This window comes from Aulonocara sp. 'chitande type north' Nkhata Bay, linkage group LG7 (assembly GCF_057382095.1).
Source record: "Aulonocara sp. 'chitande type north' Nkhata Bay isolate Kocher_YH1m ecotype deep benthic linkage group LG7, A_spYH_male_GT1.1, whole genome shotgun sequence".
In the NCBI taxonomy this organism is placed as follows: domain Eukaryota; kingdom Metazoa; phylum Chordata; class Actinopteri; order Cichliformes; family Cichlidae; genus Aulonocara; species Aulonocara sp. 'chitande type north' Nkhata Bay.
Genome location: NC_141350.1, coordinates 40,896,203 through 40,923,455, shown reverse-complemented (window position 1 = coordinate 40,923,455; position 27,253 = coordinate 40,896,203). Strand labels below are relative to the sequence as shown.

The 27,253-nt window shown below is 41.5% G+C and overlaps 1 protein-coding gene across 5 annotated transcripts; it reads right to left on the bottom strand.

The window, feature by feature from the left end:
- Positions 1-269: 269 nt before the first annotated feature.
- On the bottom strand, positions 270-26,026 carry rc3h2 (ring finger and CCCH-type domains 2). Of its 5 annotated transcripts, none has more exons than XM_086300398.1 (20): positions 25,597-26,025; positions 19,184-19,511; positions 18,946-19,063; positions 18,188-18,460; positions 17,276-17,451; positions 15,702-15,902; positions 14,132-14,264; positions 12,268-12,386; positions 11,834-11,946; positions 11,418-11,726; positions 11,001-11,203; positions 10,593-10,891; positions 10,364-10,510; positions 8,558-8,695; positions 6,834-6,998; positions 6,469-6,718; positions 6,169-6,253; positions 4,887-5,094; positions 4,550-4,704; positions 270-4,425 (listed from the first exon to the last, which is right to left on the bottom strand). In XM_086300398.1, the coding sequence occupies exons 2-20, from the start codon at positions 19,412-19,414 to the stop codon at positions 4,284-4,286; spliced, it is 3,465 nt and encodes a 1,154-aa protein (XP_086156524.1). In that variant the 5' UTR covers positions 19,415-19,511; positions 25,597-26,025; the 3' UTR covers positions 270-4,283. The 5 variants fall into 5 exon arrangements, with proteins under 5 accessions (XP_086156524.1, XP_086156526.1, XP_086156527.1 ...); XM_086300400.1 differs by having other exon boundaries at positions 10,593-10,888; XM_086300401.1 differs by having other exon boundaries at positions 18,188-18,421; positions 25,597-26,024.
- Between the last annotated feature and the right edge of the window lie 1,227 nt (positions 26,027-27,253).

Sequence of the window (27,253 nt, the reverse complement as noted above, 5' to 3'; positions counted from 1 at the left end):
GTTCACACTACAAATAAAATGTGACAGCAAACGTGCTCTAGTGTGAACCCTCAAAGCGGCCCGCATGCGCAAAAGAAGACGTCGCACACAACGCGCTCTGTTTAGACCCAGAGCAAACAGTATTGTTTGACTGATGGCCGTTATTATACAGACTTGTATGGATTCGACCTTTTTTGGTGGATTTTACCTCTTGTTGTTAATTGTTGTAAATGTGCTCCAGCATCTAATCCTATAACAAGACAAATCAAGACAAGAATCACACACACAGTACTATTGTTGGTTTATTATAGCATGCAATTTCATGTGCTAAAATCTTCTTTTTCATAACTTAACGTCTCAGTGCAACCCCGAAGCAGTATGCCGCTGGGCCAAGCTGTCTGCAAGTCATTGTAATACATTTGAACAAGCCAGAAAATGCACCAGAAGAATCAGTCAGTAAAACAAAACTCAAACAGTTTCATACATTATTAAGAGCACATAAATCATCACCACCATAGGTTAGACTTTACTCCAGCCCTGCATTACTGCACAATTAGTAAAAGGGAAACCTTTCACAACGTGATATTTCCAAGGAAATAAATGGAATACATAACAGTATTATTCATCTTGGGGACCTTTTGGATATACCGTCTCTTAAGGATTGTAGTTTCCTCATTCTGAAACATTACACAACTGCCCCAATGACTTAAACATTTAACTATATCTGATTATCACAGGTTGTATAAATGAGCGTCTATACTAAAAGTCCATCTAATGATGGTGTCAGACTGTATACAATGACGGATGTGTACCATCTCTTAATAGTTTACATTTCAATCGAACAATAGATTTGCAAATAAAATGTCTAATACAGACATGAATAGTCAGAAAACATCAGTTCATATGTTTCACAATCAACAAACAGGCTTTCCCCCCATATAATATAGAATAATGCGACACTTTTTTTCTAATAAAAAACATTTTTAGCAAACTTTCATATCCAAAAGAAGCAGACTTCGAATATACCAAGAAAAAAAAATACCACAACAACCAAATGTGGTTATAACAATAATAATATAATCTCTATTAAACAATAATTGATTTTCATGAGCAAGCAATTAAAATGCTGCAAGCAAACTTCAGCACTTGACGTGGCCACACAGTGGGCATGTGCAGAACTCTTACAGCGCTGGGTGTGTTGTATCACAACTACAGAATTGTCATTACTCCTCCGCCATCACAAGAGGGATTAGATCGCATGCATGACGCAGGATGCAGGGAGGGCCAAGGTTTAGGAGGTGGGTTGAAGGGAAGTGGGAAGGGGCACTCGCTGGGTGCGATGGGAGAATCAGTGCAGTGCAGTGCAGTTAGCCACTACAGCAGTGCTCCAGACACTTTATAGGAAACAGGGAGTATCACTTTGACATTACTTCAATACTCACAATACTGTTTTTACATACAGTAGTGCCCAGCCCTTTCTCATGTGAACACAAATAGCAAAGCCAATACTTAATACCGAGAGGCAAAGAAAACACTGGCAAATAACATAATCAGTGCTAACACTTTAACCCACGCATGGTTGGGGTGAAAGGGTCAGTTATCAGCAAAGTGAAATTCAGGCAAATACTTCCACATAATATTCAAAGTGATGGATATAGAAAAAGCCAAAGTAGCTGAGCAAATTAAGACTTCCCTGAGCAATTCAAAACAGACATGGGTCCGCTAGCCCCCTCTAATGGAACAAAGCACAACTACAAGAGAAGTATCTCACTCCTCGACTTGACAGAGCCTCTCCCTCCTCGCACAGTTTACAGGGGAAGGAAAATTAAAAGCTGTGGGACGGGGCGCGGATTTCAGAGACTGATTGTACTGTACCCAACATGGCACTTGACATTATTATGTTGTACTTCAAAGGTGAAGCTGTAAACAGATGCAGAGTGATAGTATAGGTAGCTGAGCTGATTTAATAACCGTCTGGAAGCAGCTAAATCCCTGTGCCTGCCCTTGGCTTTCACGGTCACACAAAACAAAAAATAAAGAAATAATTTTTTTTTTAAATTCTAAAGAGTATCACATCAAGTTATAATGAAATGCTCAGACCAATTTATCCAATTCCCTTCTCTCTCTTTCTCTCTCCTTTTACTTTTATAAAATAATGAGAGAAAAGATGTTAATGCTTATGTTTCTGAGTTTGTTTTTTAAATAGGTACAGTAGCGGGGATAAGAGGAAATTAAGGGAGCTTGAAAGACTTGAAAATCAGTTAGCTTTCGACCTCAAGATTTAGAATTGGATGTAAACAAACCTCATAACTTTATATCCCATATATGTATGTATGTATGTATGTATGTATGTATGTATGTATGTATGTATGTATGTATATATATATATATATATATATATATATATGGGTTCATGTTTTGTATTTATTAAAGTCACTAAGAAAAATTCACTCATGACAAGAAGCCTCATATTTATAAAAGGAGTGAGGCACAGCAGGGCTGTATGGAAATCACCCATATTGAAACAAAGCCACGGTGAAGTAGCACACGGCAATGTAACACAGACAAACATTAGAAAGCAAGTCTACCACAATGTAACACACAACTAACAACAAAAGAGTGGCAAAAAACCTATACAGAAATACCCAAACAAACAACTTCACAGAAGTTAGTTAAATGAAACTAACCAAAACTTTTCAAAAAGTAAAACAAAGGTTTATAGATGAACAGATGCACGAAGTGGCGTCCCTCTCTTGGGTAGGCTTGACCTTTAAACATCACGCACAGCTGGTAAATATTGTTTACACAACACACACACATACACAAACAAACAAAAAATGACGGGACCGGAAATAATAGATGGTGGACTTTTTAAAATGCAGTTCCGTTTTAAGATCACATTTGTGTTTGTTAACACCTTTGAAATGGTAAACAAACAGAGCTTGTGTGTGAGCGGGGGGACTGTAGAGCACATGCTTCGTTTTAGACCACGCTAAGGAGAGAAAGGCCACTGTATTGCATGTTTGTGTGAATGGCAGTCACATGACGGCGTGAAACTCTTTAACTTAATAAGAGTAGCTGATTAGTGCCACTACAGGCACAAAGAGATAAAACTGACTTGTAGAGAAATTCATTACATTTTCTCTAGCTGCTGCTTGAACTACAAAGTCTGTTCCTAAATAAAATACATTTATGTTAAAAGTATTGTATCATTCATTTAAAAAAAAAAAAAGTAGAAAACTGACCTTAGGTGATCAGTGATCTTTTGAAAATTTAGGTCTGTATGTTTGTGCCTCTGATCCCATGACAGGACTGGAATCCAGAGCCCAACGTTTAAAAGATCATATGACTCAAAAGACAGAGGCTTGATTCACTATCAGCACTTTTTAAAGACCTCTGCTGCTCTTTTTTTTATTTTCTCAGAAGGGTGCCGTGCCCTTTCTATTTTTGGTCTCAGTATAAGTAACATCTATGTCTTAATCTTTTCAGAGACGTAAAATGAAATGTCAATATGAAACATAAGGCTGCTCAGAGAAGGCATTTGTTATAGCCTAATAAGACATGGAAAAAATTTTGTCCGCCTAAAAAAAAAGGGATAAATAATCCCACTGTTTACCCTTTAAAAAGCTATGTGGGCCTTGACCATAAACCAGCACCTGCTTTGAAACTTTTGGAAATGCATGTTTTCCAAGGCACAAGCTAAACGCAAATTACACACAGCGAATTAATGTCAAAGCATTCAATGTTTGGGACAGGCGTAAGTAATTGGAGGGTCTGCTGCTGCAAATGACTTCTGTTTAATTTCCTGTGTACCTCAATGCTATACTGGGAGAAAGGATCTCAGTAAACTTGGTAAAACTGAAGAACATTCACTTATCATATTGTCACCCATAAACTTTATCTGACAGCTTATGCAGAACGACAAGAAAACCCCCCCAAAAAAAACGAAACAAATGAATTCAATCCTATGTGACCGATCGGATGGTTTAAGAGCTCTCCAACCCTCCTTGTAAATATGACCAGATTTGGCACGGCAAACACAGACAAGTTCAGCATCTACTATATGGGAAAACTGGCTATTTACCTTCCTAGCCATAAACAGCAAAGTTGGAAAATTAGTAAAATGTGTATAACTCTTGACCTTGCAGCGTGGCACAGCACAGGCTGTTGACCATTATCTGTCAAGTTTCAGTTAGGCATGTGATCAACATATATGAAGGCTGGAATTAAAAGGTTTTCCATTCAACCAGGATGTGGAACTCAGGTGTAGCTCTTTGTAGGTCAGTGATTGACTTTGTGTCCTCTTAGCTTCCATTGAGCAGCATCTCTGGCCCAGATGTTTCGGGACAAGCCCGGGTAGAAGTGTCACCCAGTCGAGGGGGTCCAACCTGGAGCTTCGCAATGCCCAGACCTCCTGAGACTAACCCTCCTGGAGACAGAGACTTCCTGCAAAACAGGAGAGAGCAAAGATGTGAGACAGGAAGACAGCGAGAGATTGTGCGTCACTTAAGTCAAAAATGACTCAAGACTCGGGGCAATCCTGTGAACAGTGATTACCATGGTAATTCACCTGAAGGCCATTTTTTTCAACAGGTGAGCATCCATCTTTTCTGACTCTGTTTGTGGGTGCTCTGCTGCAGGAGATGAGATGAGGGTAGAGGAGCACGGAGGTGAAAGGAGAAGGGAAGCATCCTGAGACTGTGGGGTGACCAGGTCTAACGACTCCTGTGAGGCAAAATTGTAACACAAGACAAAGGATAAAGAGGTCTGGTCGATAATTAAACCTTTTTTTTTCTCAACTTGTTTTTTTACTGAGACTGTTCCCAGTTCAGAGTTGGGCAAATTCAACATCAATCTTCAGAACATGAAACTACATATAGCGTCAGCATATACAAAATCATACTGACCTGAGACTTTATTTCCTGCTGGTCCGAATCCTCCATGTCTAGAGCACAGAGTTCGAGCTCAATGTCTCGATCTGGGTCTGACTCGCTCTCGGCTCGGTCCTGATCCTGGCTAAAGGCGGTCCGGTGAGCTTTCAGATCAGACACAATTTTCTCTCCGCTCCCTATTGAAGTTCGTCTGGCATGTAGCTCTGAAGCACAGAGCTGCTCACTAAAGCAAGCACAGACCGGCACAGATCAGTTTTTTTAAACAAAGATTACTGTGTGGTCATGTACAATCATGTGAAAAAATAACATTTCCACAGGCCTTTAGGAGCTATAACTTGAAGTAATAGTCTTCTATATGACTTTATCAGTCTCTCACATCGTTCGAGAGGAATTTGCTGCAATTCATAGAGGTTAGCACACATTTGTTTTTGCACAGCTCTCTATGGCCCAGCATCAGAGAGCATTTCAGTCAGGTTTAGGTCTGGACTTTGACTGGACTATTGTGACACCTTGATTCCTTCATAGCCAATGTGTTGAAGAGTTGCTGCTGTGATTGATATCACTGTAATGCTGCATGACACAATTAGGTCTGAGTTTAAGTGGTCCAGCATATGACCTCACATTTCACTTTACAATATGTTGGTATCCACAGGAGTTTATTGTTAACTCAAGATGCTCAGATCCTTGGGCTCGTAAAATGAGCCTAATTCATCGACCCTCCACCACCGTGCTTTAGAGTTAGTGTGAGATGTCTGTGCTGATATGCTGTGCTTGATTTTCTTCAAAGATGGAACAGTGCATTATGGCCAAACATCTCTACTTTGGTCTCATCTGTTCCAAGGACAGGTTTGTATAGATGAAACTTTGCAAGCCTAAGCCGTGCTGATATGTCACTTTTTGAAAGAAGAGGCTTTCTCCTGGTAGCCCTTCCAAACAAACCATACTTGCTCGGTCTTCTTCTAATTGTTCCGTCCTGAACTTTAAAATCCTAACTGAGGCTTCTAGTGTCTGATTTCTAGCTCTGACTGTTGCACAATGTGATGGGGGTAAATGTGATGGGATGCCCACCGCTGGGTATGCTCCCGAAATTTAACCAAACTTCTGCATTTATCTCAGTGGTCTCTCTTGGTGATGATAAGTTAATCGTGTGCATTTGATTAGCAGCATCTGGCTGCTACTTACCCTCTTAATTCCTATGGAGGCAGTAATGGTGTGCGTAGCCCTGTGAAAACCTCCTTTTCACATGACAGCAATGAAAAAAAACTAGAAGGACAGAGTCTGAATGTAAATGCTGTACCTCTCCAGGAAACTGGAGTGGCTGGAAGAGTCTGATCCTCTGGAGCTCCACCTGTAGTCACTGTGATCCAAGTGAGCATTGTAATCTATGAATGAATGAAGAGTTGTAAAGTAAAACATTTGTAAAAACAACTGAATCACACCAAATAAAGCAATATAAGAAAAAACATCAGATTGTGCTTTAACTCTTTTCAAAGAAGGTACTGATCTACTTTTAAACATTTCTTATCTTTTCTCTTCTCTTTCGGTCCCTTTTGAGTTTTTCGTACGATATCTTCTTTCGTTTTTTATCCCTGCTCACCTTTGAAGTTGATGGGAGTGGTACTGGCGCTCCCTTGGCAGGCTGTTGCTTGGACAGGGTCAGTGGTGTGGTAGCCTGTGCGGGACGCCCTGGAAATGGCCCCCCACTTCGAGATAATGGGCCCCTCACTAAAGGGAATGATCGGGTCTTCGTCTTTCAAGCGACGGTAGTTATCCAGCGAATGCAGCCATCGCTTCCCGACGCCGCTATCTCCGACGCCACCACCTCTACTTTCGTTACTGTCCAACTCCTGCATGGGGAAAACACGTGCACATTTTAAAGCGATCGCACACATTTGTACACAGCCAAAAATTCTGTGTTTTGCAATAAACAATTGATCCTTTTGTATATATGAAGAGCCTTACCGAGTGCTCAGAGCAGGCGTGAGATGAGGTGTGCGCAAGCGTTTCAGGCTCAAATGAGCTGAGGCAGGGCCCGATGGTACCACAGGACCAAGGGGAGTAGTGAGCCAAGCCTTCATCACCTCTGAACCTGCATCCCACACACTGACCTCCACTATTTTCCACATGCTGAAAGAGAGAGATAGAAAAACAGTAAAAAAATGACTTGTGCTTGCTGTTCATTGCTCTAGATTTACTTGCCCAAAGGTCAAGGACATTTATTTATTTATTTAATTTAAGATTTATTTTTCAATTTTTCAGGCACCTGAGGAGAATAGCTACACCTTTTTTTTCCTCCGCTGATCTTCGGCCAGGAATATGCCATGAAATATTCAGCTGTGTGAATGGCATGCTGGTTCAACATTTCATATTTTGCATTTGATAAATCATGCAGAAAAGCTAACATATTTTTAAGGTGCCCATTCTCTTTCCCAGTTCATTAAATACTGTCACCTTGCCTGGTTTCCTTTGGCACCTGTGCTGTGTGACACCTGGTTACAGCAACAAGAAGCTGGTCTTAACTCACCACGTATGGACACCTTTAAAGGACCACCTTAAAGGCATTAAGTATCCTTTAGCATAATTTGCAAATGATCCTGAACTTGACAACCAAGAGCAAAATTAAAGTGTAGATCAAAACAAAGTGTTAAACACAAAGAACAGAAACCACTGTTCCCAAGCTTAAGAATTGGTAACTGAAAACCACACCCACCCTTTTTTGCTTCCCTATATGGACTTTGTCACTCTTTAAAACAGAACAGTTATCTCCCAGCATACAATATTGCTGCAGCCGGTGAGTCAAAGGACACTTTGTTCATATCTCAGCAATCTGACAGAAAGGCGGTATTTGACACCCTGAGATGAGAGCGTGTTGGTCATCCCTGTGACAGATTGGCAGCCTGTGTGTGGGTTTAGATGGGATTCAATTCCTCCAAGACCATGCAAAAAGCAAAGTAACGTCCTTAAAATATAGCAGCCACATGTACTCACTAAGTTGAATTTCTGCACTTGCTGCCAGTGCTGACACTTTGCAAAAATCACTGTGCCGACAGCCAGTCTCCTTGGTCTTATTTGCTTATTCTTGTTATGCAGAGTCTTTCAAATTTTACTGAACGTGTTAAGCAAACAATTAAAAAAGTTGTGCACCTAATAAGTGGTCGATTTAATCGTGGATGTTTTCACAAACAGACATCTGCCAAACTGTTAAACAAAGCTTTACTCCGCTGAAAGCCTGAGTCACTGCTTGGTGAAGTCTTGCCTTCTCTTTTTCTCTCTCACTTTCTCCCGCACAAACACACACACACACACACACACCCACACACGCCACAATTGTGCATTGCTATGGTATCTTCCTCCACAGTTGCTAGGCAACTATCTCCCACTTAAATAGCATTGGACACAGCTGAAGCATAAGCTTTTGGGATAGGAATTAAAAAACAACATAATTTAAAACCGTTAAAACACATAACCAATTCACCCCTTCGTAGCTTCATCCGCCTGCAGTGAGCACGTTAATAAATATTTAATAAAAAGAAGGGCAGTTTTACTTGTCATGGCAATAAATCCCCTTAAAAGTGTTGTGTGTGTGTGTGTGTGTGTGTGTGTGTGTGTGTGTGTGTGTGTGTGTGTGTGTGTGTGTGTGTGTGTAAATAAGGAGAAATGGGCATCTCTTTTATTTGCTTTGATACCTCTGTCCCAAAATCGATGGTGAAGATGGGAGAAGACTGGGAGGGTCTGTTGGCACTGTGATGATGGTGATGATGAGCCCACTGTTCCTGCTTCCTTCTGAACAGATCCTCATAGCCTAGAGCAACACGTCCGTAGTCCTGAAGAGGGAAGCGATGGGCAGGGGAGGAAACATCAACAGAGATATTACAGCATATATAAGAATAATATGAATAATAATATATCTGAACCCAAAATGGTAGTATTGATACAGCCTTTGCAGTCTTCTGCACTTGTGTGGCCTAGGTCTGAAACTGGTAGCAGCCAGGGTGGAAACTGTAAATAACTATGCAAGATAATGTAATGTCCTTTATGTGTCAGAGAAATGTTCACGGTGGTTATTTTTTCTATTAGTTTTCCTCATCACGTGTACATGCAAGTGGGGGGGATACTGAGTTGCATTGCACTTAGTGGATTCATTTTCTTTTCTTGGCTTTTAGTAACGCATAATAATGCCAGATGGGATCATGTTTGTTTGCTCTTTGCAGATTTTTTTTACACTGCATCTCCTCATTTTCACTTTTATCTCCACAAATACACCCTACAAAACGAGTCTTGTTATGTACGACAGGTAATGTAGCTCTGTCGGTGAAGTGCGCTTTAGCACTGCAGCAGTATAGCTGCTAATGCTATACGACGATATGAGAAGGAGACAAGTGAGTGGGAGAGGCAGAGACATATTCGGGTGAGAAGTGGGAGGACTATAAAGGAGGTTGAAGCTCCATGCTGCAGCTCTGTGACTGAAGGGGAAGGTAGAGGTGAGGCGATATGTGGGTGTAAAAAGAGTAAGAGAAGGAGAGGAGATGTTGCTGTAAAGAAGCAATAAATCTGTTCAGTGTAACACAGACCACCACCAATTAAAAATTGATAAGGTAATGTGATATATTGGGATGTTAGCATTATTTTCCTCAGTAGGGACCACTATTTTTTAATTACAGCATAACTCAGTCACTTATCTCTCTCTGTATGCCCACTGATCAATAATTCAAATATATATTTTTTATTTTATTTTAAAGACTTCTGCTCTTCAAATGAGCCATGGGGGAAATTACAATATCACCACTGAATTAAATGTCTAAGCGAGATGTTACTGATAAGAGGAAAGTTTATTTTTCCAGCCAATTAGTAGTGAGTGTTGCCCTCGGCAATGGTGAAGATATGTTGGAAGATAAAGGGCCAAAAGCTGCAGTTCTTCAATAGACCACTTGGGGCTGGCTCTAAAAGTGTGCCAATTCCTGTACACCCCCACGCTACATATGTCCACTTAACTGAAGAGATGAAATGTATTTACAGCTTTGTTCTATCATTTATTTACCCCCTCTCTGACAGCTACAGTCCCCTCCATAATATCTGAGCTTTTTCCCAGCAAAGATTTTAATGGTGATTACAGTAGCAGTGTTGCTGTTTTGGATGCTAGAAAAACATTTTCTTTTCACTCACTGTGAGCTCACTGTGCCGGTAACAGCTCTGCCTCTTTGCTCTGAGTGTGTATAAATTATGACATCATCGTCTTTGCTGCTGCTGCTGCTGCATTATCAGTCTTTCTGTTTAAAAAGTGGGGGCTGTGTGGGCTGTTGTCATACTTTTTATTCACATGCCTGCTCCGAGAGACGTTTCTATTGCAGGTCTATTTTTAGTCGCAAATGTGGGTGAAACGTTCACGTTTACATGGTGACAACTGCGCTCTACAGACTCATAGATTAAACAAAGCTTCGATGCAAACACAAAAAGTATGTCTTTTATATACAGTCTATGGTTGTTTCCCCTACCCTGTGTAGCCCTGCACGATGTTCAGCTCCAGAACAGTAGTTGCTGTCTAGAGAGTTGAACCTCTCCCTGAGTGGAGGTTGGTAGACAGAGGAATGCAGCACCTCTGGAGGCAGCGAGTTACTCCTGGCGTCCTCTCTGTGGTACAGCTGCAAATGTAATCATCAACATTACAAATAAAGTCGCAGAATTACCACACTTTATGGTAGTATGATAGTCGAGATTGCTCACCTGAGGCCTCCATACTCTCCTGCTGTCATAGAGGGGAGCGTAAACTCCATGAGCAGGGCCCATTGGGTGCCCTGGGTGGGCATGGAACGTGTGAGGTCCCATTCGATCTCTAGGCGGGTGTGATGGGTACCCCGAGGAAGACGAAGAAGGTGGGTGTGGAGTTTGAGGTTCATTTGGGTAAGAAGATGGAGGACCAATGGAAGGTGGCAGAGAGGATTCTGGGACGTTGGAGGATCGCAGGAACCGAGCCATACAAGGTTTGTGAGGGGGATGAAGACTTGATGGGTAATAGGAACCTGCTGGAGAGTAGGAGGGAAAGAAGAAAAACAGAAGCTATGAGCACTTTCCGCCTATCGCACAACAGTGAAGTATTTCTGCACATCCAACTTCGTGTAAAAACAAACTCACAGGCTGGCTGATAGTGGGCAGTGTCATATGTGGAGTGAGGCTCCTGGTAGTATACCTCGGACGCCTGAGAAGGATGCGATGGACGCAGAATAAACTGACCATGTTTGGGTATAGGAGCACCACCATCAGACCGTCCGACTGTGGTCAAGGGAGACATCACTGATGAGTGGCTGACTGGAGTCCTGGGAGGAGAGAGAGGCTTCCTAATGAACCGAATGACAACACACAGAGAAAGAGTTAGTACAAGATTAGGACTGAGTTGGAAATTCATATGGTGCTAGAGTTTTCACCTGTAGTTATTCTCTTAGACATATAAACAGCAGTGCTACGCTTAAAGCAAAATTAACATTGATCACAGGGTTAAATACCAACAACAGAAGATGTAAACATCAGCAAACAGGTGGAAACAACTCTTACTGTTCTGCTGACCCAGATGTGGTTTTGTTGGAGCCAGTCACATTGGGCCCACTAGTTCCATTTGGCACAGCTCGCTTAGATTCCTCCATCACATCGAGCCCTCTGGAGATCAGCTGAGGGTGATTTAGGCTGGGTACTCCCTCCGCCATGGTGGCTGTGCTGTCTCCATTGCCTTTGAGCCCCTGTCCTACTCCTCCAGACACATCAGAGTGAATGCTGCCCTCCATGGTGAAAGTTTTATTCATTCCCCCCTGCGCTAAAGGGAACCCACGGCCCACACTGCTGCTCTTCTTGTTCCTCAATCTAAATCTATCGAGTAAAGGATGCACAACAGGAGCATTCAGTATAATGGACATGTATTAGATGCTATTTTTTTTTAATCATAGAAAATGGAAGTTATGTAGTTGCACACTCACTTCTCCAACTCATCCTGTGTGTGCGCAAATGTGCAGCTGGTTCCTCGGGGACAGCCTCCCTGCTGACGAAGATCTCGGCACATGCTGGTCTTATACTTGCTGTTTGCCTGAGGCTGCAAAATGCACAGACCCAACTATTAAACTACTACGTTTATCTCATAGGTAAACCTACTATAATGAACATATCTCCCTACAACAACAATTTCAGTGCTTTTCCAGGCGCATGAGACTCACACGGCAATTTCAGTCTCTATTCGCTTGGCTATACTTTTAAAGACGAGGTTCAGTCCTCTCAACTAAATCTGTTAGCTGTTAACAGCTCTACCAGCTCTTTAAAACATATATTATGTTAATGGTCATTTACAAACTTGCAGCACATCCCACCTTATACCTGGTTATCTGTTTTGCGACTATAATTGTTAGCCTCAGGGTACCTGTGGAGTTTCATGGCTCTTCTTGCTGAAGTTCTGTATGAATTCCACTAGACCATGAACCACCAGCTTTACAGCCAGCATCACACTTTCGAGCTCCTCCCATGATGGTGCGGAAGCATCTGCACACAGAACGACAACATACAGTTTGTTAAGCAGAGGTTTTTATTACTAGAAATCCACAAAATTTAATCTACTGTTCTGTGTAAAGGGTGGAATTACTAGCCCTAACCCATATTTCTCAACCTGTTGCTTCCTAAACCCAATAGTGGGATTAAAACAGTTCCACCCAAAAGTGGAACTGTAATTTTGGTAGGCCAGCCAATCCTGAGAAGGTCCACTAGTCTTCTGGGTTTTCTCCGTTTGTGGATAATGACTCTGGCTGTGGTTCACTGAAGTTCCAAAGCCTTGGACATTATTTGTGATGCTTTCCAGAATGACAGATGTCGACAGGGCAGGGCAGGGTGAATTACTTTTCACACAGGTAGGTTTGGATAGCTTTTTTCCACTGATAAATGAAATCATCATTTAAAAATGCCCTTTGTGATTACTTAGGTTATCTTTGGCTAATTGTTAAATTTGTCTGATGATCCGAAACATGTAAGTGTGAGCTATTCACAGAACTAAATTACAGAAAGCCCAAGTAGAATTCAACCAAGAAATTTGTAGTGTAGCCCACTGAAAATATAGAATAAACAACTGAGACCCTGTTACCATTAAGTCAAATTAATACTCTCCCCATCTGGAGAGTTATTTCTATCTTTTTGGACGTTCCTACACAGTCTAATAACTAAAGAAGATATGAAAGCAGGAATGCTAAAGCTAAATACTATCATAATGAAATGTCACAGTAATATTTACAGCATTCAGATCTTGGCTTCGTGCATTAAGATGTCAAGATTTGATAATTAACACAAAATACATTGTACAGCTGAAGGTCACATGACTATTTTGTTTGAAAAGCACAAGCTTCCAGTTTTTTGCTGGCTGTAGCACAGCAGCAGCACTGCAGAGGGATAATATCCCACATGACACCAAAGAAAATATAGCCACTTGCAGTAATGCAGCATGTATAATATATTGTCTAATGATTTGAGAGGCACAGTGCAGAATACATTTCTGAGTGCTGAGGGTGTATGTAAAAGACAAATAGACATCAAACACTTAGTCATTATGTTTTGATTAGTAAATGTTTAGCACACATGATGAATCATAACTTTCCCTCTGTCTTGCACTCGCAATTTGCCTTTTGGCATGTAAGCAGCACTTTTTTCACTCAACAATCCTTCTGAAACCCTAATAATTAGAACCATATGGATACTGTTACCCTGCCTCCCACCCTACAGCAGCTGGAATAGGCTTCAGCCCTCCTGCGACCCTCATAAGGATAAGTGCAAGAAATTGGATGGATTGATGGATGAATACTGTTCTCTATGTGGCAGTCCACACCAGTGGCGTGTTGAAGCTACTGTAGGTGGAGTCACTGGGGATATCCAGGGGTAGAAATATGGAGTGAACTAATAAAAAAAAATATATAAAAGAAAATAAAAAAATTGAATAAGGTGGGCAATATAAACAGAGTTAGAGAGGCAAAGCTGAGATGGTTTGGACATGTGCAAATGGGGGGAGTGGAGATATTAGACAGAGATTTTGAACGAGGATAAGCAATGGGTTGATGTGACAGAGGAGGATGCTAGGGAAGCAAATGAACAAACAAACCTGATGCTATTGTCCCACCGTTTATTTCACAAAAATCTGACTTGGGTCTTATTTTCTTGTTAATAAATGATACAAACTGTGGAGTGTGGGGCATGTGAAGAAAACCAGAAAAAGCTTGAGATCCATGGTGTTAAATGAAGGGATGTACCTGGGTTGTGGTCTATGTTGGCTAGCAGTTCTAGGTGTGGTCTAAGGCTTGTGAGGTTGGCAGGATCTCCTGTCCTCTGCAAGACGATCGTCAGCTCCTGAACACTCTTTGCAAACGACTCTGGAGACTGCAACTAGAGCAGATGAAAGAAGATGATGGTCGTTTTTCAAAGAATTAATAAACAGATGATTGCATTATTCCTCTGCTTCCGCTCTCCAGACGCTTGTTATAAATAGAGATGGACCGATCCGATATTACGTATCGGTCCGACACTGACATAAATTACTGGATCGGATATCGGAGAGAAATAAAAAATGTAATCGATCCATTAAATATCAAAAAAGCACCTCACAAAACTTGCAACATGGCATAACTCGGCTCATAACCGTGGCACGTAGCAGCAGTATGCATCACGTGATAGAGCGGCTGTGTGTATTTGTAGCCTCGCTACCAATCCGGCATTTCATCTCCGAGGAAGTGATCCCAGAGAGAAGTAAAGCAAATGTGTAAGTTCATCTCTGAATGTTTGTAAAGCATTCCCGCGTTAAGCTTAACAACTGATATATGGAGCCACCTTTGCCCAGAAAGAGGAAACCAGCAGCTGAACAACAGCAGCATGTTTAAGCTTGTTAAGCTGTTGTTAGAATTTATTTAATATTACATTCTACTCGAGGATCTTTTTCTATGTACCTGATGGCTGGTAACTGTGCAGGGGCGGATCTAGCAAAGTTTAGCCAGGGGGGCCGATAGGGCATTAACAGGGAAAAGGGGGCACAAAGAAATACTTTTCTTTCTTATTCTCATTTAAAATGTCTAGCTTTTAATCAATAATTATCCGAATCTTACACCCAAAGTTTTAATTTGATGTAAAATGTATAGAAGCCCATTACTGTATATAGCAACTATTAAGTCTAATATACCCTAGTAAGCTATAGTACTTTTTCCTTTGGGAAGGTACCATCTGTGCAGTCTGCAGTTCTGTTGAAGATGTTGAATCTATTTAATTATTTTTGAAAAATAATTTATTTCTGAGCATTTTTTCAAACTGCATCAAATTAAAGTTGATTACGTCGATTAAGCATCATGAGGTGGAGGGTGGTTCCCTATTTTTTTTTATTTTTTATTTTTTTGCTGGGAGTTTTAGAACACTATTAGTTAGGTTGCTTAATATTTAAAATACCAGAATAGGAAGGATGGAGTAGGTTTAAGTTTATCAGATTGATCAGTGTTGCTGAACTATGAAATATTTTGGGTGCAGTGTATTTTTTGCATACAGGTATAACAGATTAGCTTTAGTGTTTGTTTGTTTTTTTTAACTTGAGTATGAACTTATACAAAAAGCAGCAAGATATTTAAAAAACAGTTTTATTGATTAAAAAACACTATATCGGATTCATATCGGTATCGGCAGATATCCAAATTTATGATATCAGTATCGGTATCGGACATAAAAAAGTGGTATCGTGCCATCTCTAGTTATAAACACTGCTTGAAATTTTAAAAAGCAAATTCAAGCTGTCACAACCTTGCACACGGTCACCAGAGGTGAGGACACGAAGCCTAATGGTACCTTGTCAATGATGGACTGCATATGTGACTTGTGGACCAGGTCTCCATACAACAGAGAGGACCACTGCTCAGGTGAGATTCGCAGGCCCGCTTCCATTGCGATGTGGACGATCTGCGCGTCATGTTCCCTCCTCAGTGCCTCATATGTGCGAAACTCCTCCTTGAGCTGCATCAGGGAGGAGTCCTCATCACGCTTTGTCACCTGATGATGAAGATGGATGAGCGAGAGAGGGGATGAGAGACAGGGGAGTGAGAAGAAGAGACAAGGACACAAATGACCTTTGTCTCCAATACGATTAGACAGACAAAAAAAAAAGAAAAATCAAACTTTAACACGATTTCAAAATAAAGCTTCATGTACTCTTGTGTATATTATAAATAGTGCACTTAAAACTGAGGCACAATTTTAGGTTATCAACACCATTGACGTTTTGTGGGGTCAGAAAATTGAATGATTAAGACTACTATGGTAATTTTGTACCAGCAATGAAATCATGTTGTTATAATGCACACCTGCATGGCTTCTTTGGAAAAATGTGTGCCTGTTTTAAATTCCTGTTAACTCTCCTTGTCCTTAAATTACAATACATTTCTATCTGTGAAACCTCAAATGCTGAGTGTCGTGTTTGCAATTAGTCTCGTAAATCAAACAGAGCCGTCACTTTGTCAACATGTGGTGTCTTCAGACTCAAACACTCAAATTCAGATCACACAAAGGGACTCTCCCCTTCTCAGAATCTGCCCTATGAGTAATCATCATAAGACACCAACTGTCAGCTGTTTACAAATATAAAAACACAATCAAATTTCACGATCAGGTTTTGTCTTTACTCCTTTATCTATCTTTGCATCGTTTATCTTTCTGTGTATCTCTGTGATGTCTCTGTCTGTCCTGCGAGGCGGGGCAACAGGTGCAAATATAAACTGCCGTTGCATCACAAGCAGATAGCTGGCATTTCTGCCCTGCCAGCGATGTCTGTCATCAGATAACAGGCATAAAAATACACACGCGCGCACACAGATGCGCACACACACGAAAATATATTTAAAGAAGCCCATCTTCTTAATAAAGAAGTGGCCTTTTATGAATTATTAGTACCAGTATTTAAGTGGAGAGGATTCACACTGTAATCCACTGGATTGTGCTCATTTTCATATCCATCCACAGCTGAAAGGGAGTTTTGCAAAGCTTTCTCAGACACTATGACTAATTTTAAACGAATCGTTATTTTACTTTTTTTTTTTTTGGAAAACATTGTACTGACGAGAATGTAAGTTCTGGAAAGTACCTACAAAACCAATGCCAAAAAGGGGATATTAATCTGAAGCACCGCCTCATCAGAAAAGAAACCTGTAGTCGTACCCGACAATCTATTTAGGTCCCCTCCATTAATGAGGCCATTTATCGTGGCTTGGGTTCTTAGGACAGCACCAAACGGTGATGGTTTTGTAACATTTGACATAGAACAAATTCAATGATCTGTGGTTTGCTTGTTCAGTTCACTGAAATGTAGAACCTGTCATTGCAGCATGTTTACACATTCCTGTAAGTGTGCATACATCTACTGCCTGTACCTTGAAGCAGGAAGCCCTGTAGAGCAGCTGCACGACGTGGCCTATGCTGGTTTTGGAGGCCTGGGGGAATCGAGCTTCAAGCTTTTGGACTACAAACAAAACCAGCACCTTCCTGGACAGAGCTGAACCGTCCTCCAGAGCCAGTAAGACAAGCTTCAGTGCATCTTCTTGCATAGCTGATGGAGGACGAGTTGGAGGGTTGTACAAGGATTGAGAGATTGACAGGATAGGAAAAAGGTGGTAATGAAGGGGGAAGTCAGAATGAAAGTAGCAGTATATGAAGAGGAAGTGGGGAGAAAAGAGAGAACTTTTTAGCACAAACACACTCAGTGACATGGGCAGCATGCACATGCTATACATATTCGAATATTCAACACTGGTTACATAAAGACTAAACAAAGGCAAGTCTATATCTAGTAAACAAAGGGTTTTGGAGGTGTCCTCAGATTTAAATGAACTCATTGTGTTATCATGACAAGAAAATCTTTCCCAGTCAGAATCTGCCCTATGAGTAATCATCACAGGACACCAGGTTCCAGCACCAGCAGGCGGTTTGATGAAGCAATTTAAACAGTTCTGGACACAATGAGTCCACTGACTTGATAAAAGATGACAGGGTGACACAAATCTAGTCTAACAGCATGAATCGTTAATGTTAAGGAAAACTCTTTAACTGCACTGCTTCCACATTTAAAACTTCAGAGTGTCAAATGTTTAATAAGTGATAGTTTTTAAGACAACATGTTTTACATGTTTACATCTTTAGCATACCTTACAGCACTCCAGTGATGATGCATATACATTATGCAAATGGTTGGAATTTAGCTGTGATTAGAAAGTGCTTTGCCTCACAGGCATGAGTATAGAGGCACTATGTGATATAGCTAATATGTTTCTGTCATGCACACTTACCGGGTCCCAGAAACTGGCAGCCCCGTGCCCTCACTGCAGCCCAGAGGTTTGCAGAGAGCTGCTGGGGGTTCTGGTGCTGAAGGATGAGCTCGGTGACTGTCCTTTCCCCCAGAGACCGGCCTGCCCGAACCGCCCGCACGCGACCCTCCTCCTCCACCAGCTGGCAGTTCACCAAGGTCACCAGCTTCCTCTGCATGGGCCTACTGAGCACACTCGGGCTCAGGTTTGCCACACCTGTATTAAGCGACAGCTCCGGAGTTAAACCCACTGTTTCTAAAACCAAATAACAATGAAAGCATTCACTTTAGTCATCAGATATTTAGTCTCAATTAAATAATAGCTGAAGAAAAACAAATTAAGAAGAACTTTATCCTCCTACACAAAAACAACAGCTGAGCAGTCAGTGTTCTTATGCATGTAATAACCTCCAACCAAACCCTTGCTTTTCCTTCTTAACCAGATATGATCACCATTGAGCAAAATGATGAACACTGCCCCAATCCCATAAACCGGAAGTCTATGAACAAAGAACCAGTCTTTTTCAGTAATAAAATCTTCTTTTTATATAGTCCGCAGAGAGATGAATGTTCCTTCAGCCTTATAAAAGCACACAAGCTTCCAGCATCGTGAGAAGTGTGAGAATCATCAATGCCAAGTTACACAGGCAGCCCAACTGCAGTCCCCACGCACTGAATATAAGGAGCTTAATTCTTTTTCACAACTGCCCAAATGTACCACACAAAGCACACATACAGTACCTTTTGAGCCACTGATGGGCTTTAGGTAGAGAGCCAGCTCTTCTACACACATCCTGCAGACCTCATAGTGTTTAACCTCTGCTGCACTGCTCAGACTCACGGGTTGAACATCTGGGACCTGATATCATACCAGGGATGAACACAGAAGATATATAAACACATAAAGCTTCAGGCTTTTCTCACTGTGACAGTGTCACAATCGCTCACATAAACAGGAGTTCTCTCTTTTTTGCCTCACCTGAGCGCCAACCAGCTGCAGCAGGGCGCAGTTGACAGGCAGCAGGTCGATGTCGGTGCTGATCGGCGTCTGATCAAAGGGACAGGCCTTGCGGTGCAGTTTGTGTAGGCAGGTCTTACACACCGTGTGGGAGCATCCCAGACTGATGGGCTGGTGGCCGCTGCTGTCAAACTCATTGTAGCAGATGGGACAGGACAGGAACTCTGTCCACTGGGCCGCCTGCACTGGCATCCTGCCACCACACCACCGAGACAGGCGATGCCGAGCTCAGGTGGAACGCATGTCAACGACCCCGACAACAGCACCTGCTTGCCAGTGCCAACGATGACTGTAAGGAACAGGATGTAAAGATGTGAATTAGCTATTTAGGGATCAATTACTATATCTCATTTGAACTCAAATATCATTTGGACCGATGTGCATGAAGCCCAGCAAGTGTGAACACTGGATAGGTATTTCAGTTCCACGCATTTTGCAAAGTACAAAGGCAGCCCCTCACATGTCATAAAAGTTATACGTTTATTATTTGCAATGAGGGCAATAAAACCGTTTAACTTCCTAAAAGAAGTAGCTGCCACTGGGTAGGTGTGTGTTCCCCAAACACACACCGCAATAAATGGCACCTCCTCAGCGAGAACACAGTTTCAAGTCCAGGTCTATATTTCACCGATCTCATTACAAAAGCAACAACAAGTGGGAACAGACGATGACAACAACAGCAAATAGGAAAGAGAATTTAACAGCATTATTTGTGAACCTGTTATGAGAGTGCAAAAGTTCAGAATGTATATTAGTAGAGAAGCCAAAAGAAAAGTTTTACATGATTGTGAGACTGAAATTAGTCATGCTGAGTCTTCCTGGTTTGCTTTTTATAACATACCGTACCTTCTCTTGAGTGTGCATGAGTGTGGACATAACTGATAAGCACTGACAGTTGTCCACAGACAGCTATGCACATAGAGCTGAATAGTACCAGAATCATTTTTTTTTTTATTGTGAGGACAATTTCAAAGCCCAACACTGCACCAACACACACAGAGTATCATGAAAAGTTAACCCAAAGCAATTCTAGATCATTAATACTGGTTTTAATATCCATTGTTTTGTATTTTTACAAAACGTAATTATACATTTTCCAATATATTTTAAATCATGTGCACAGATAATCGGAAATAAGCCAAAAGCCGCTTTCAAGATTTGAGTCGCTTTGGCACAATGTGCAGGATATAATGCCGGGATACTCTATTTTACTACATTAACATCCAGATTACATTAGTGCTTTAATAAAATACTGCTGTGATTTACTAGAAGAGTCAGGCTTAGCCACTCACTGTGTACAGCATGAGAGAGGAGGAAAAGTATCAGGTATATTTTTGAATTTATAATGGATGTTTGTTTATGGGATAAAGTAATGCTGTGGTTTTATTTTTGTTTTGTTTTTTCTGTATTATATTGCATGTTATTTATATATGAAATACTTAGTATATTATAGAGATGTTATGACTAATCTGAAAGTATGATTAAAAACATCTTGTCAGTAGATGATTCAGTTGACCAAACCCATTCATTCATATATTTTCTCAGCTGCATTTTGAACTCAGGGTCAGCAGAGCCAAGCTGTCTTGGAAGTAGAGTTGGGCTACACCCTGGACAGGTGGCCAGTCAATCACAGGGCTGACACAGAGAGAATCAACTGACAAGCACACATGCAAATGTGCTAATATTCTGTGTAAAAGCCTCATGACTAAGCTTCTATACATAGCTGGTTATTGACCAAACGCAAAACCTTTCATAAAATATAACCACAAAAAGGAAAAAATCAAACACAACATGATCCTTCCGTCTCCACTATACAAAATGTTTAACACTGCCTTCAAATGGTGAGCGCCTGTTGCATTCATAGTCTGTTGCATCTGCTCAAAGTACAATATTCACTAAAATAACAACAGCTGGTGCCCTCACTCAAACGGATTTAGAGATACAATAAAATAACTTTATCACGCACACGCCAACTGAAAAAAAGACGACGATTAGAGGGAGCTGTTAATCGGCTGGACCGGTTTTTGTTTACATGTGTAGGTACTGCATGTATCAAACTAATGGAGAACTATTATCCAAAACCAGAAAAAGACACCATTTCTAATTTTATTTTAAATACTATTTTTGGAAGCTTTATGAAAACCAAGTCTGTTAACAATGGCAACTTTGCAGCAGAAGGAGGTCAAAAAAAAGAGGAACTGTGCGCATTACGCACGTGCTGTACTCCGCGTTAAACAGCAAATATGCCCAAAAAGTCCTGCAAATCCATATGCAGCCATAATCACATAAATGGCAGCCTGCCAGATTTACTGCAAAACAAGACATACGCACCTTCGGAACGACCCACGACTCGCCTCGGCAGCGCTCTCTGCTTGGCCGCGTGGATAGCCCCGCTCTGTCCTCGCGCGTCATATTTCCTTCCGCGAGAAGCCCAAATATAACACCGGTTACAGCTTTTGTAGCCCACAACCTGCTAAAGAGTGAGGTAACACTCATGTGATGAACCGGCTTCTGGGGGCTTTTTGGAAAACCAAGAAGGTGGGGAGTTTTACCACGGCGCGTGAGCCGGATAATGTCTTTCTGTGAGTCCTTGCAGATTAAGGGGGGTGTAGCCTCTGGGGGCAACTGTTTAACCGTGATTCACTGTCTGTAGTCACGTTGACAGCCACCTGTTCCTGTTCTGACAAACTGCTATCCCGTCATTTTTTTTTCACAAATAAGCCCCAGCTACAACTGTGCCTGAGTGCTCGAGGTACAGCAGTACTTCCCGGGTTGCTCGATGCAAGCCTACGCTATCACACCACTATTAAAATAAAAAGCATGAGTACCTCACATCACATGAGTGGCAAAAAAAAAAATGTCATAATAGACACAAGATTTTTATTTCTTGCATGAGTGCATCACTGCTGCATTTAGGCAGAAGCATGCACATACAAACAGACACAAAGCCCACACAGTCATGAATACTTCCAGTCTTGTGACAGAAAGAAGTGGGTGTGCATTACTGCAGACCACAACTTCCTCATCGAGGTCCTCTCCTTTTCTGATTACACTAAAAAAGGGAAATTAACCTATGAGCAATGATTTTTTTAATTTTTATTCTTTCGGGGATGCCTGTGGCAGAAGCGCCTCGAGTTCTCACTTGAGAATGAGACATTCTGAAGAGCATGAACAAAGAAGAGGGTCAATATAAGCGAGCTTGGTGAAATTTAAAACACACAAGGCCAAAGCAGTTTTTTGCTTTCCTCGCATGGTGCTGCTGAGCTACCCACTCTACTCAGTTGACGATGAGAAGTACATTGTGTCTTTACAGCCAACAGTTGGCGAGCTATCATCTGGCTGTGAGGCCTTGCTTGGCCCCCTCTGGGTGTGTGTGTGTGTGTGTGTGGGGGGGGGGCATCTGGAGTTTCCTTTGGCATGTCTCACAGAGAGACACACACACAGACAAAGATTGTTAGGGAGTGTTCTACAGGACTTGAAGTAATACTCTACATCGGGGTGACATTTAGCTCATCACATGGGTATCACTTATGCTTGGACTAAGACTGAGTTAACACAGTTGAAGCTCTTAGAAAATATCATGCCACAGCTCAAGTCCTTGTTACAGTTACAGGTTTTCGCTACACACTGAAACCTAATTTCTGCTACTGAAAATGGCAGCACATTTGAAAGGAATAGCGGAAGTAAGGATCATCCAGCAGACAGCCAATGAGGCTTCAGTCCAAGCAGAACACACCCACTAGCCACCAGGATTAGGTCATAGCTGGAGTGAGAGCTAACAGACATGTAGTAACAATGGATGGGTGAATTTTGATATGCGGCCCTTACACCTTACGTGTGCGTCTGTTGCCGCCACCAATTCCTGAATGTGTTGGGTCATGATGTTTTAACTCTGACTCCCGCTTAAGTATTTCTGTAGGCCCAGCGGAGCGATGTGGCACAGTTACCTCTATTCCACCCCCCCAGTATCTGCAGAGAGACCCTTCAGGGGCAGCACTACTTTTTCATACACTTCTGTGTATGAAGAAAGCAAAGAACGTGGGGCGTACAAAGGGAAATATTTGTATTTCTAAACAATTTTAAGGCCAACATCGCATAGTAAAAGTGAAATAGGAAAACATGTTTTAAGCAGTTATGCAGTGCTTAGACAATACAATCTTAAATTGGCTGTGACAGCTATAAGTTTAGGGCCTTCTTGTGGCTTTGCAGTCCAAGACGTTCAGACTGTAACTGTCTCTAAGCCAAATTCTGACATAATGTATTTGGATGCCTGACATTCCCTTTTATTGTCAATCCACATTTCCTGTATCGAGGATTCACAATACAATACCAGCATGACAAGACCCCCCCTGTGATTCATCACAATATCTGTGTAAACAGAGAAGAAGAAAAAAACACAGAAGAGGCACAAAGCACTAATTATGTATTGATACACTATGCTGCGGGTGTGTGTTATGACTGCTACTGAATAAGGCACCACAGTCGCTCAAGGTCAAAGGTTCAAAACCCAACGCCTTTTTTTTGTGTGGAGTTTGCATGTTTTCTCCGTACACAGTTTCCTCTGGGACCTCCGGTTCCTCCTGCCATTGAAAAACATGCTTAGTTAATGCTGCTCATGAAGGCCAAGGACATTTTCGCAAAACATATCAATGCTTTCAAGAGTTTTACAATAAAGTGCAGTTGGGTGGGTGGGGGGTTTGTTGGGTTCTCCTACTTTTTCCACCGAAACGTAATTTACTTGTAATGAACACATCACAGCTCCAGTTTATTCATATTTAATGCCTCTGAAATATGTCTACACATTATATTAAAAAAGGCTGAAATATTTCTAAATACTCGTGACTTTTAACACTTTTCGCCAACGTGCCAATGACCTGTTCAATTCAACCTCACAAATATCACAGCCATAATTTTACCATAATTTTACCATCCAAGCCTCGTGGGAACATCGAAGCACAACAAGGCTGAAACTTTACGCGCACAACACTGCTGCCAATAACATTTTAATAACATCTTTCAGTGTTTACATTTTAAAGTTTAATGGATACTTCAAAATCGCAAATCGGAAAACCTCATTTCACAGTGACAGTTTTTATATGAATGAAAACTTTCTATTTGAGTAGGTAGCAGCACCTCTGTGAAGTGGAAACAATAAATGCAAATGACAGTCAGCAGCAGATAAAGGATGAAGGGAAAGTTAGACTTTAACACTGAGAAATGATGGCGCCAGGTAATTGTTTGCAAGACTCTCAAAGGGCACAGAAAATCCAATCTGCTGCACAGGGAGCACAGAACGCTGATGCACTTCGAGCCTGCGATATAAAACCATAACATAAAGTCGCACCAATACACTGGAATTACCACACAGCTCGTTTTAAATGTTGTCAAAGCTTAGCAACTCTAAGTCATAACAGTGCCAAGATAACCCTGATAAGACAATGGTACTCGTGAGTTCATTACATTTCATATCACTTGTTTCACCATGTCATGTCACTTGTTTTTTTCAGTGTACTGTGGGGGTATGTGGGCTTGTGTGATTATTTATTCATTATGTCTGTCATCACAGTGTGTGGGGGTAGTGTCTAAATGGGAGGCAGGGCACTCATACATCTCACAAAGCTGCTGCTGGTTGTTTTATACAGCATATATTATATACACACTGCACCATAGTCTGTTTCACTTTGCCTGTGATTTGTGTCTGCAGCAAAGTGGAGGGAGGGCTGCTGCACCTTTGGTTAATAATGCTAGAACACAAGGTTGCTTCCAGTTGCAAATCAGCAGGTTATACAGTAACCTTCCCTGCAGGGCGGCCATGCTGCATGCTTAAACTTTAAGATGACAGCGGCGGTAAATAATATGCAACACCTGAACTTGGAAACTGCTCTGCTACGGCTCAAGAAGTCACTCTCTCAGCAACAGCGATGTTACTCCATAAATTTCACATTGTCTTGGAAGCGATCTCCGCGCACTGGAGCCAACATTAAGCAGTCTCCACCATTACAGCAGCACATCTACTTTCATATCGCTTCACATATTGCCACTGAGTGCCTCAACTCTTTCCAGAAAAACCCCTCGTTTGTATTCCCAGCTCACTTAAGTGCTGTCACTTCATTTCAACTACAGCCCACCTTCTTTTAATATAACACCAGTGCCAATTCAATTCTAGAAATTAATGCGCTAGGAGCATGATGGTTATTATAGACATTGCTTTTTTTTTTGATCATGAGCCACGATACAAGCTCTTATTTGCAAACGATGGGGGAATAAAAAAAACCCTAAACAAAAACATGTAAACAACCCCAAGATGTCAAAGCTCTGCAGAAAAATCTGAGCAGTGGGAGAAAGTAGCGCGCACCTCTGGATAAGTCACTTACCTCACGCGTTACACCAGAACACCGGAATAAACATATTCATAGCCATCCACGTGAACATGCCTTCAAAATTATTCTTCATCAGTTGCAAAACAAGCGCAGGGGAAACATTATTTCTAATGCGACACTGACACGGCACGGCATCCCAGAGCAGTAGAGACAGGTGCCTTGGTCCGCTTTTAATCCTCTGCCCCCCTTTCGCAGAATACGTGACAAGAGACGCTCGCTCCTCTCAGGTACGGCGAGCCACACGCCCTCTGCTTGACAAACCGAAGCTGAAACGAGGAGATGGTGGTATTGCTCCGCCAGTGATGGTTCCCGAACTGGCCCTCATCATCGGACTCAGCACCGAGCTGCACGGGCAGAGAGGGGCACGCTCCTCCCCAGATATGATTTACTAACTGCACCGCGGTTCGGCTTCAAAGGCTGGTGCGTAAGGGTCAGGGGAGCGGTGTAATGAGGATGGCACTAGTTTAATGTTGTGAGCAAGGATAAAAAGATGTAAAGGGGCAAGCCGGAACAAGCCGCTTTTCGAGGCGTGGGCTGTGAGCATTTAAAGGAACAGACCGAGAAGCAGGGTGGTAGAGGATGCGCATCGACAAGTGCGTCTGCGAAGAGGAAGTTCACACACGAAAACACAAGCAGTTCCCGCATGCTGTTGCAACCATGTTCGAAGCTGTGGAGTAGCGGAAAAATGTTTAAACTTAATTGCCTTTACCACTTTATGAAATGTTTTCAAGCCCACAGCCGTGTTTAACAACGCTGAAAAGCTTCTCTTAGACATTTGGATAATACCTGTAGGTCTGGGTGAATATATTTCTATATTATTATATATATTATGTATATATTTAATGATCCATTCATTCTACATTTTTGCTGTTTACGAAATAGCAGTCATGTGTGAGCGCATTTACAGACTTTAGTGATCAGTAAAACAAGTTACTAGTGACAAAAGTCATGATGACTGTAATCCTGGTCTTTAATGAGTTTAGCCTTGATTTTTAGTCGAAATTTGCACGCTTGTCACATTATTGTCATTGTTTATATCTGAATCACACTTTTGTAATAACTCAGGCTTTTCCCTCAGTGAGCTGCTGTTCACTGCAGGAGACGTGAGCCTACTCATTATGATTCATACTGGAAGGCTAAATCTGTTCCAAAACACTTTTTGAGCTGTAAACATGTTATCTTACATACAGAATCAAATTTTCTTCTTGTGCCCCAAAAGCCCTTGATGTATGAATTTCTGTAAGCTAAAACCTTTTACAGTAAATATTACAATCATGCTGTTATGAGAAGCAAAAATCTTTCCAGCATGTGTTACATGTTTGATGTCTAACAATATAAGTGGTGCACTGAGGCTATGGATGTTTCCTCAAGGACGTCTTTGGACCTGTTCAAATCTACCTTGAACAGTAATATTTTTTTATATAAACCACAATAAAGGAAAAACATAATGTTTAACACCTTACATTCAATTTGAACCATAATAAAACAAACAGTAACTGCCACAGTTTTCAGGATAATAGTAACATGATAGTTTTGAATGTATTCTACAGTTTAAGTCTCAGTTAGGGTTCTTTCAACTATAAGAAGATAAAATTCGGCTGTTTTTTTATTTTGAGATTTGCAGGACTTTGCATGACCACAAAGACTTCAG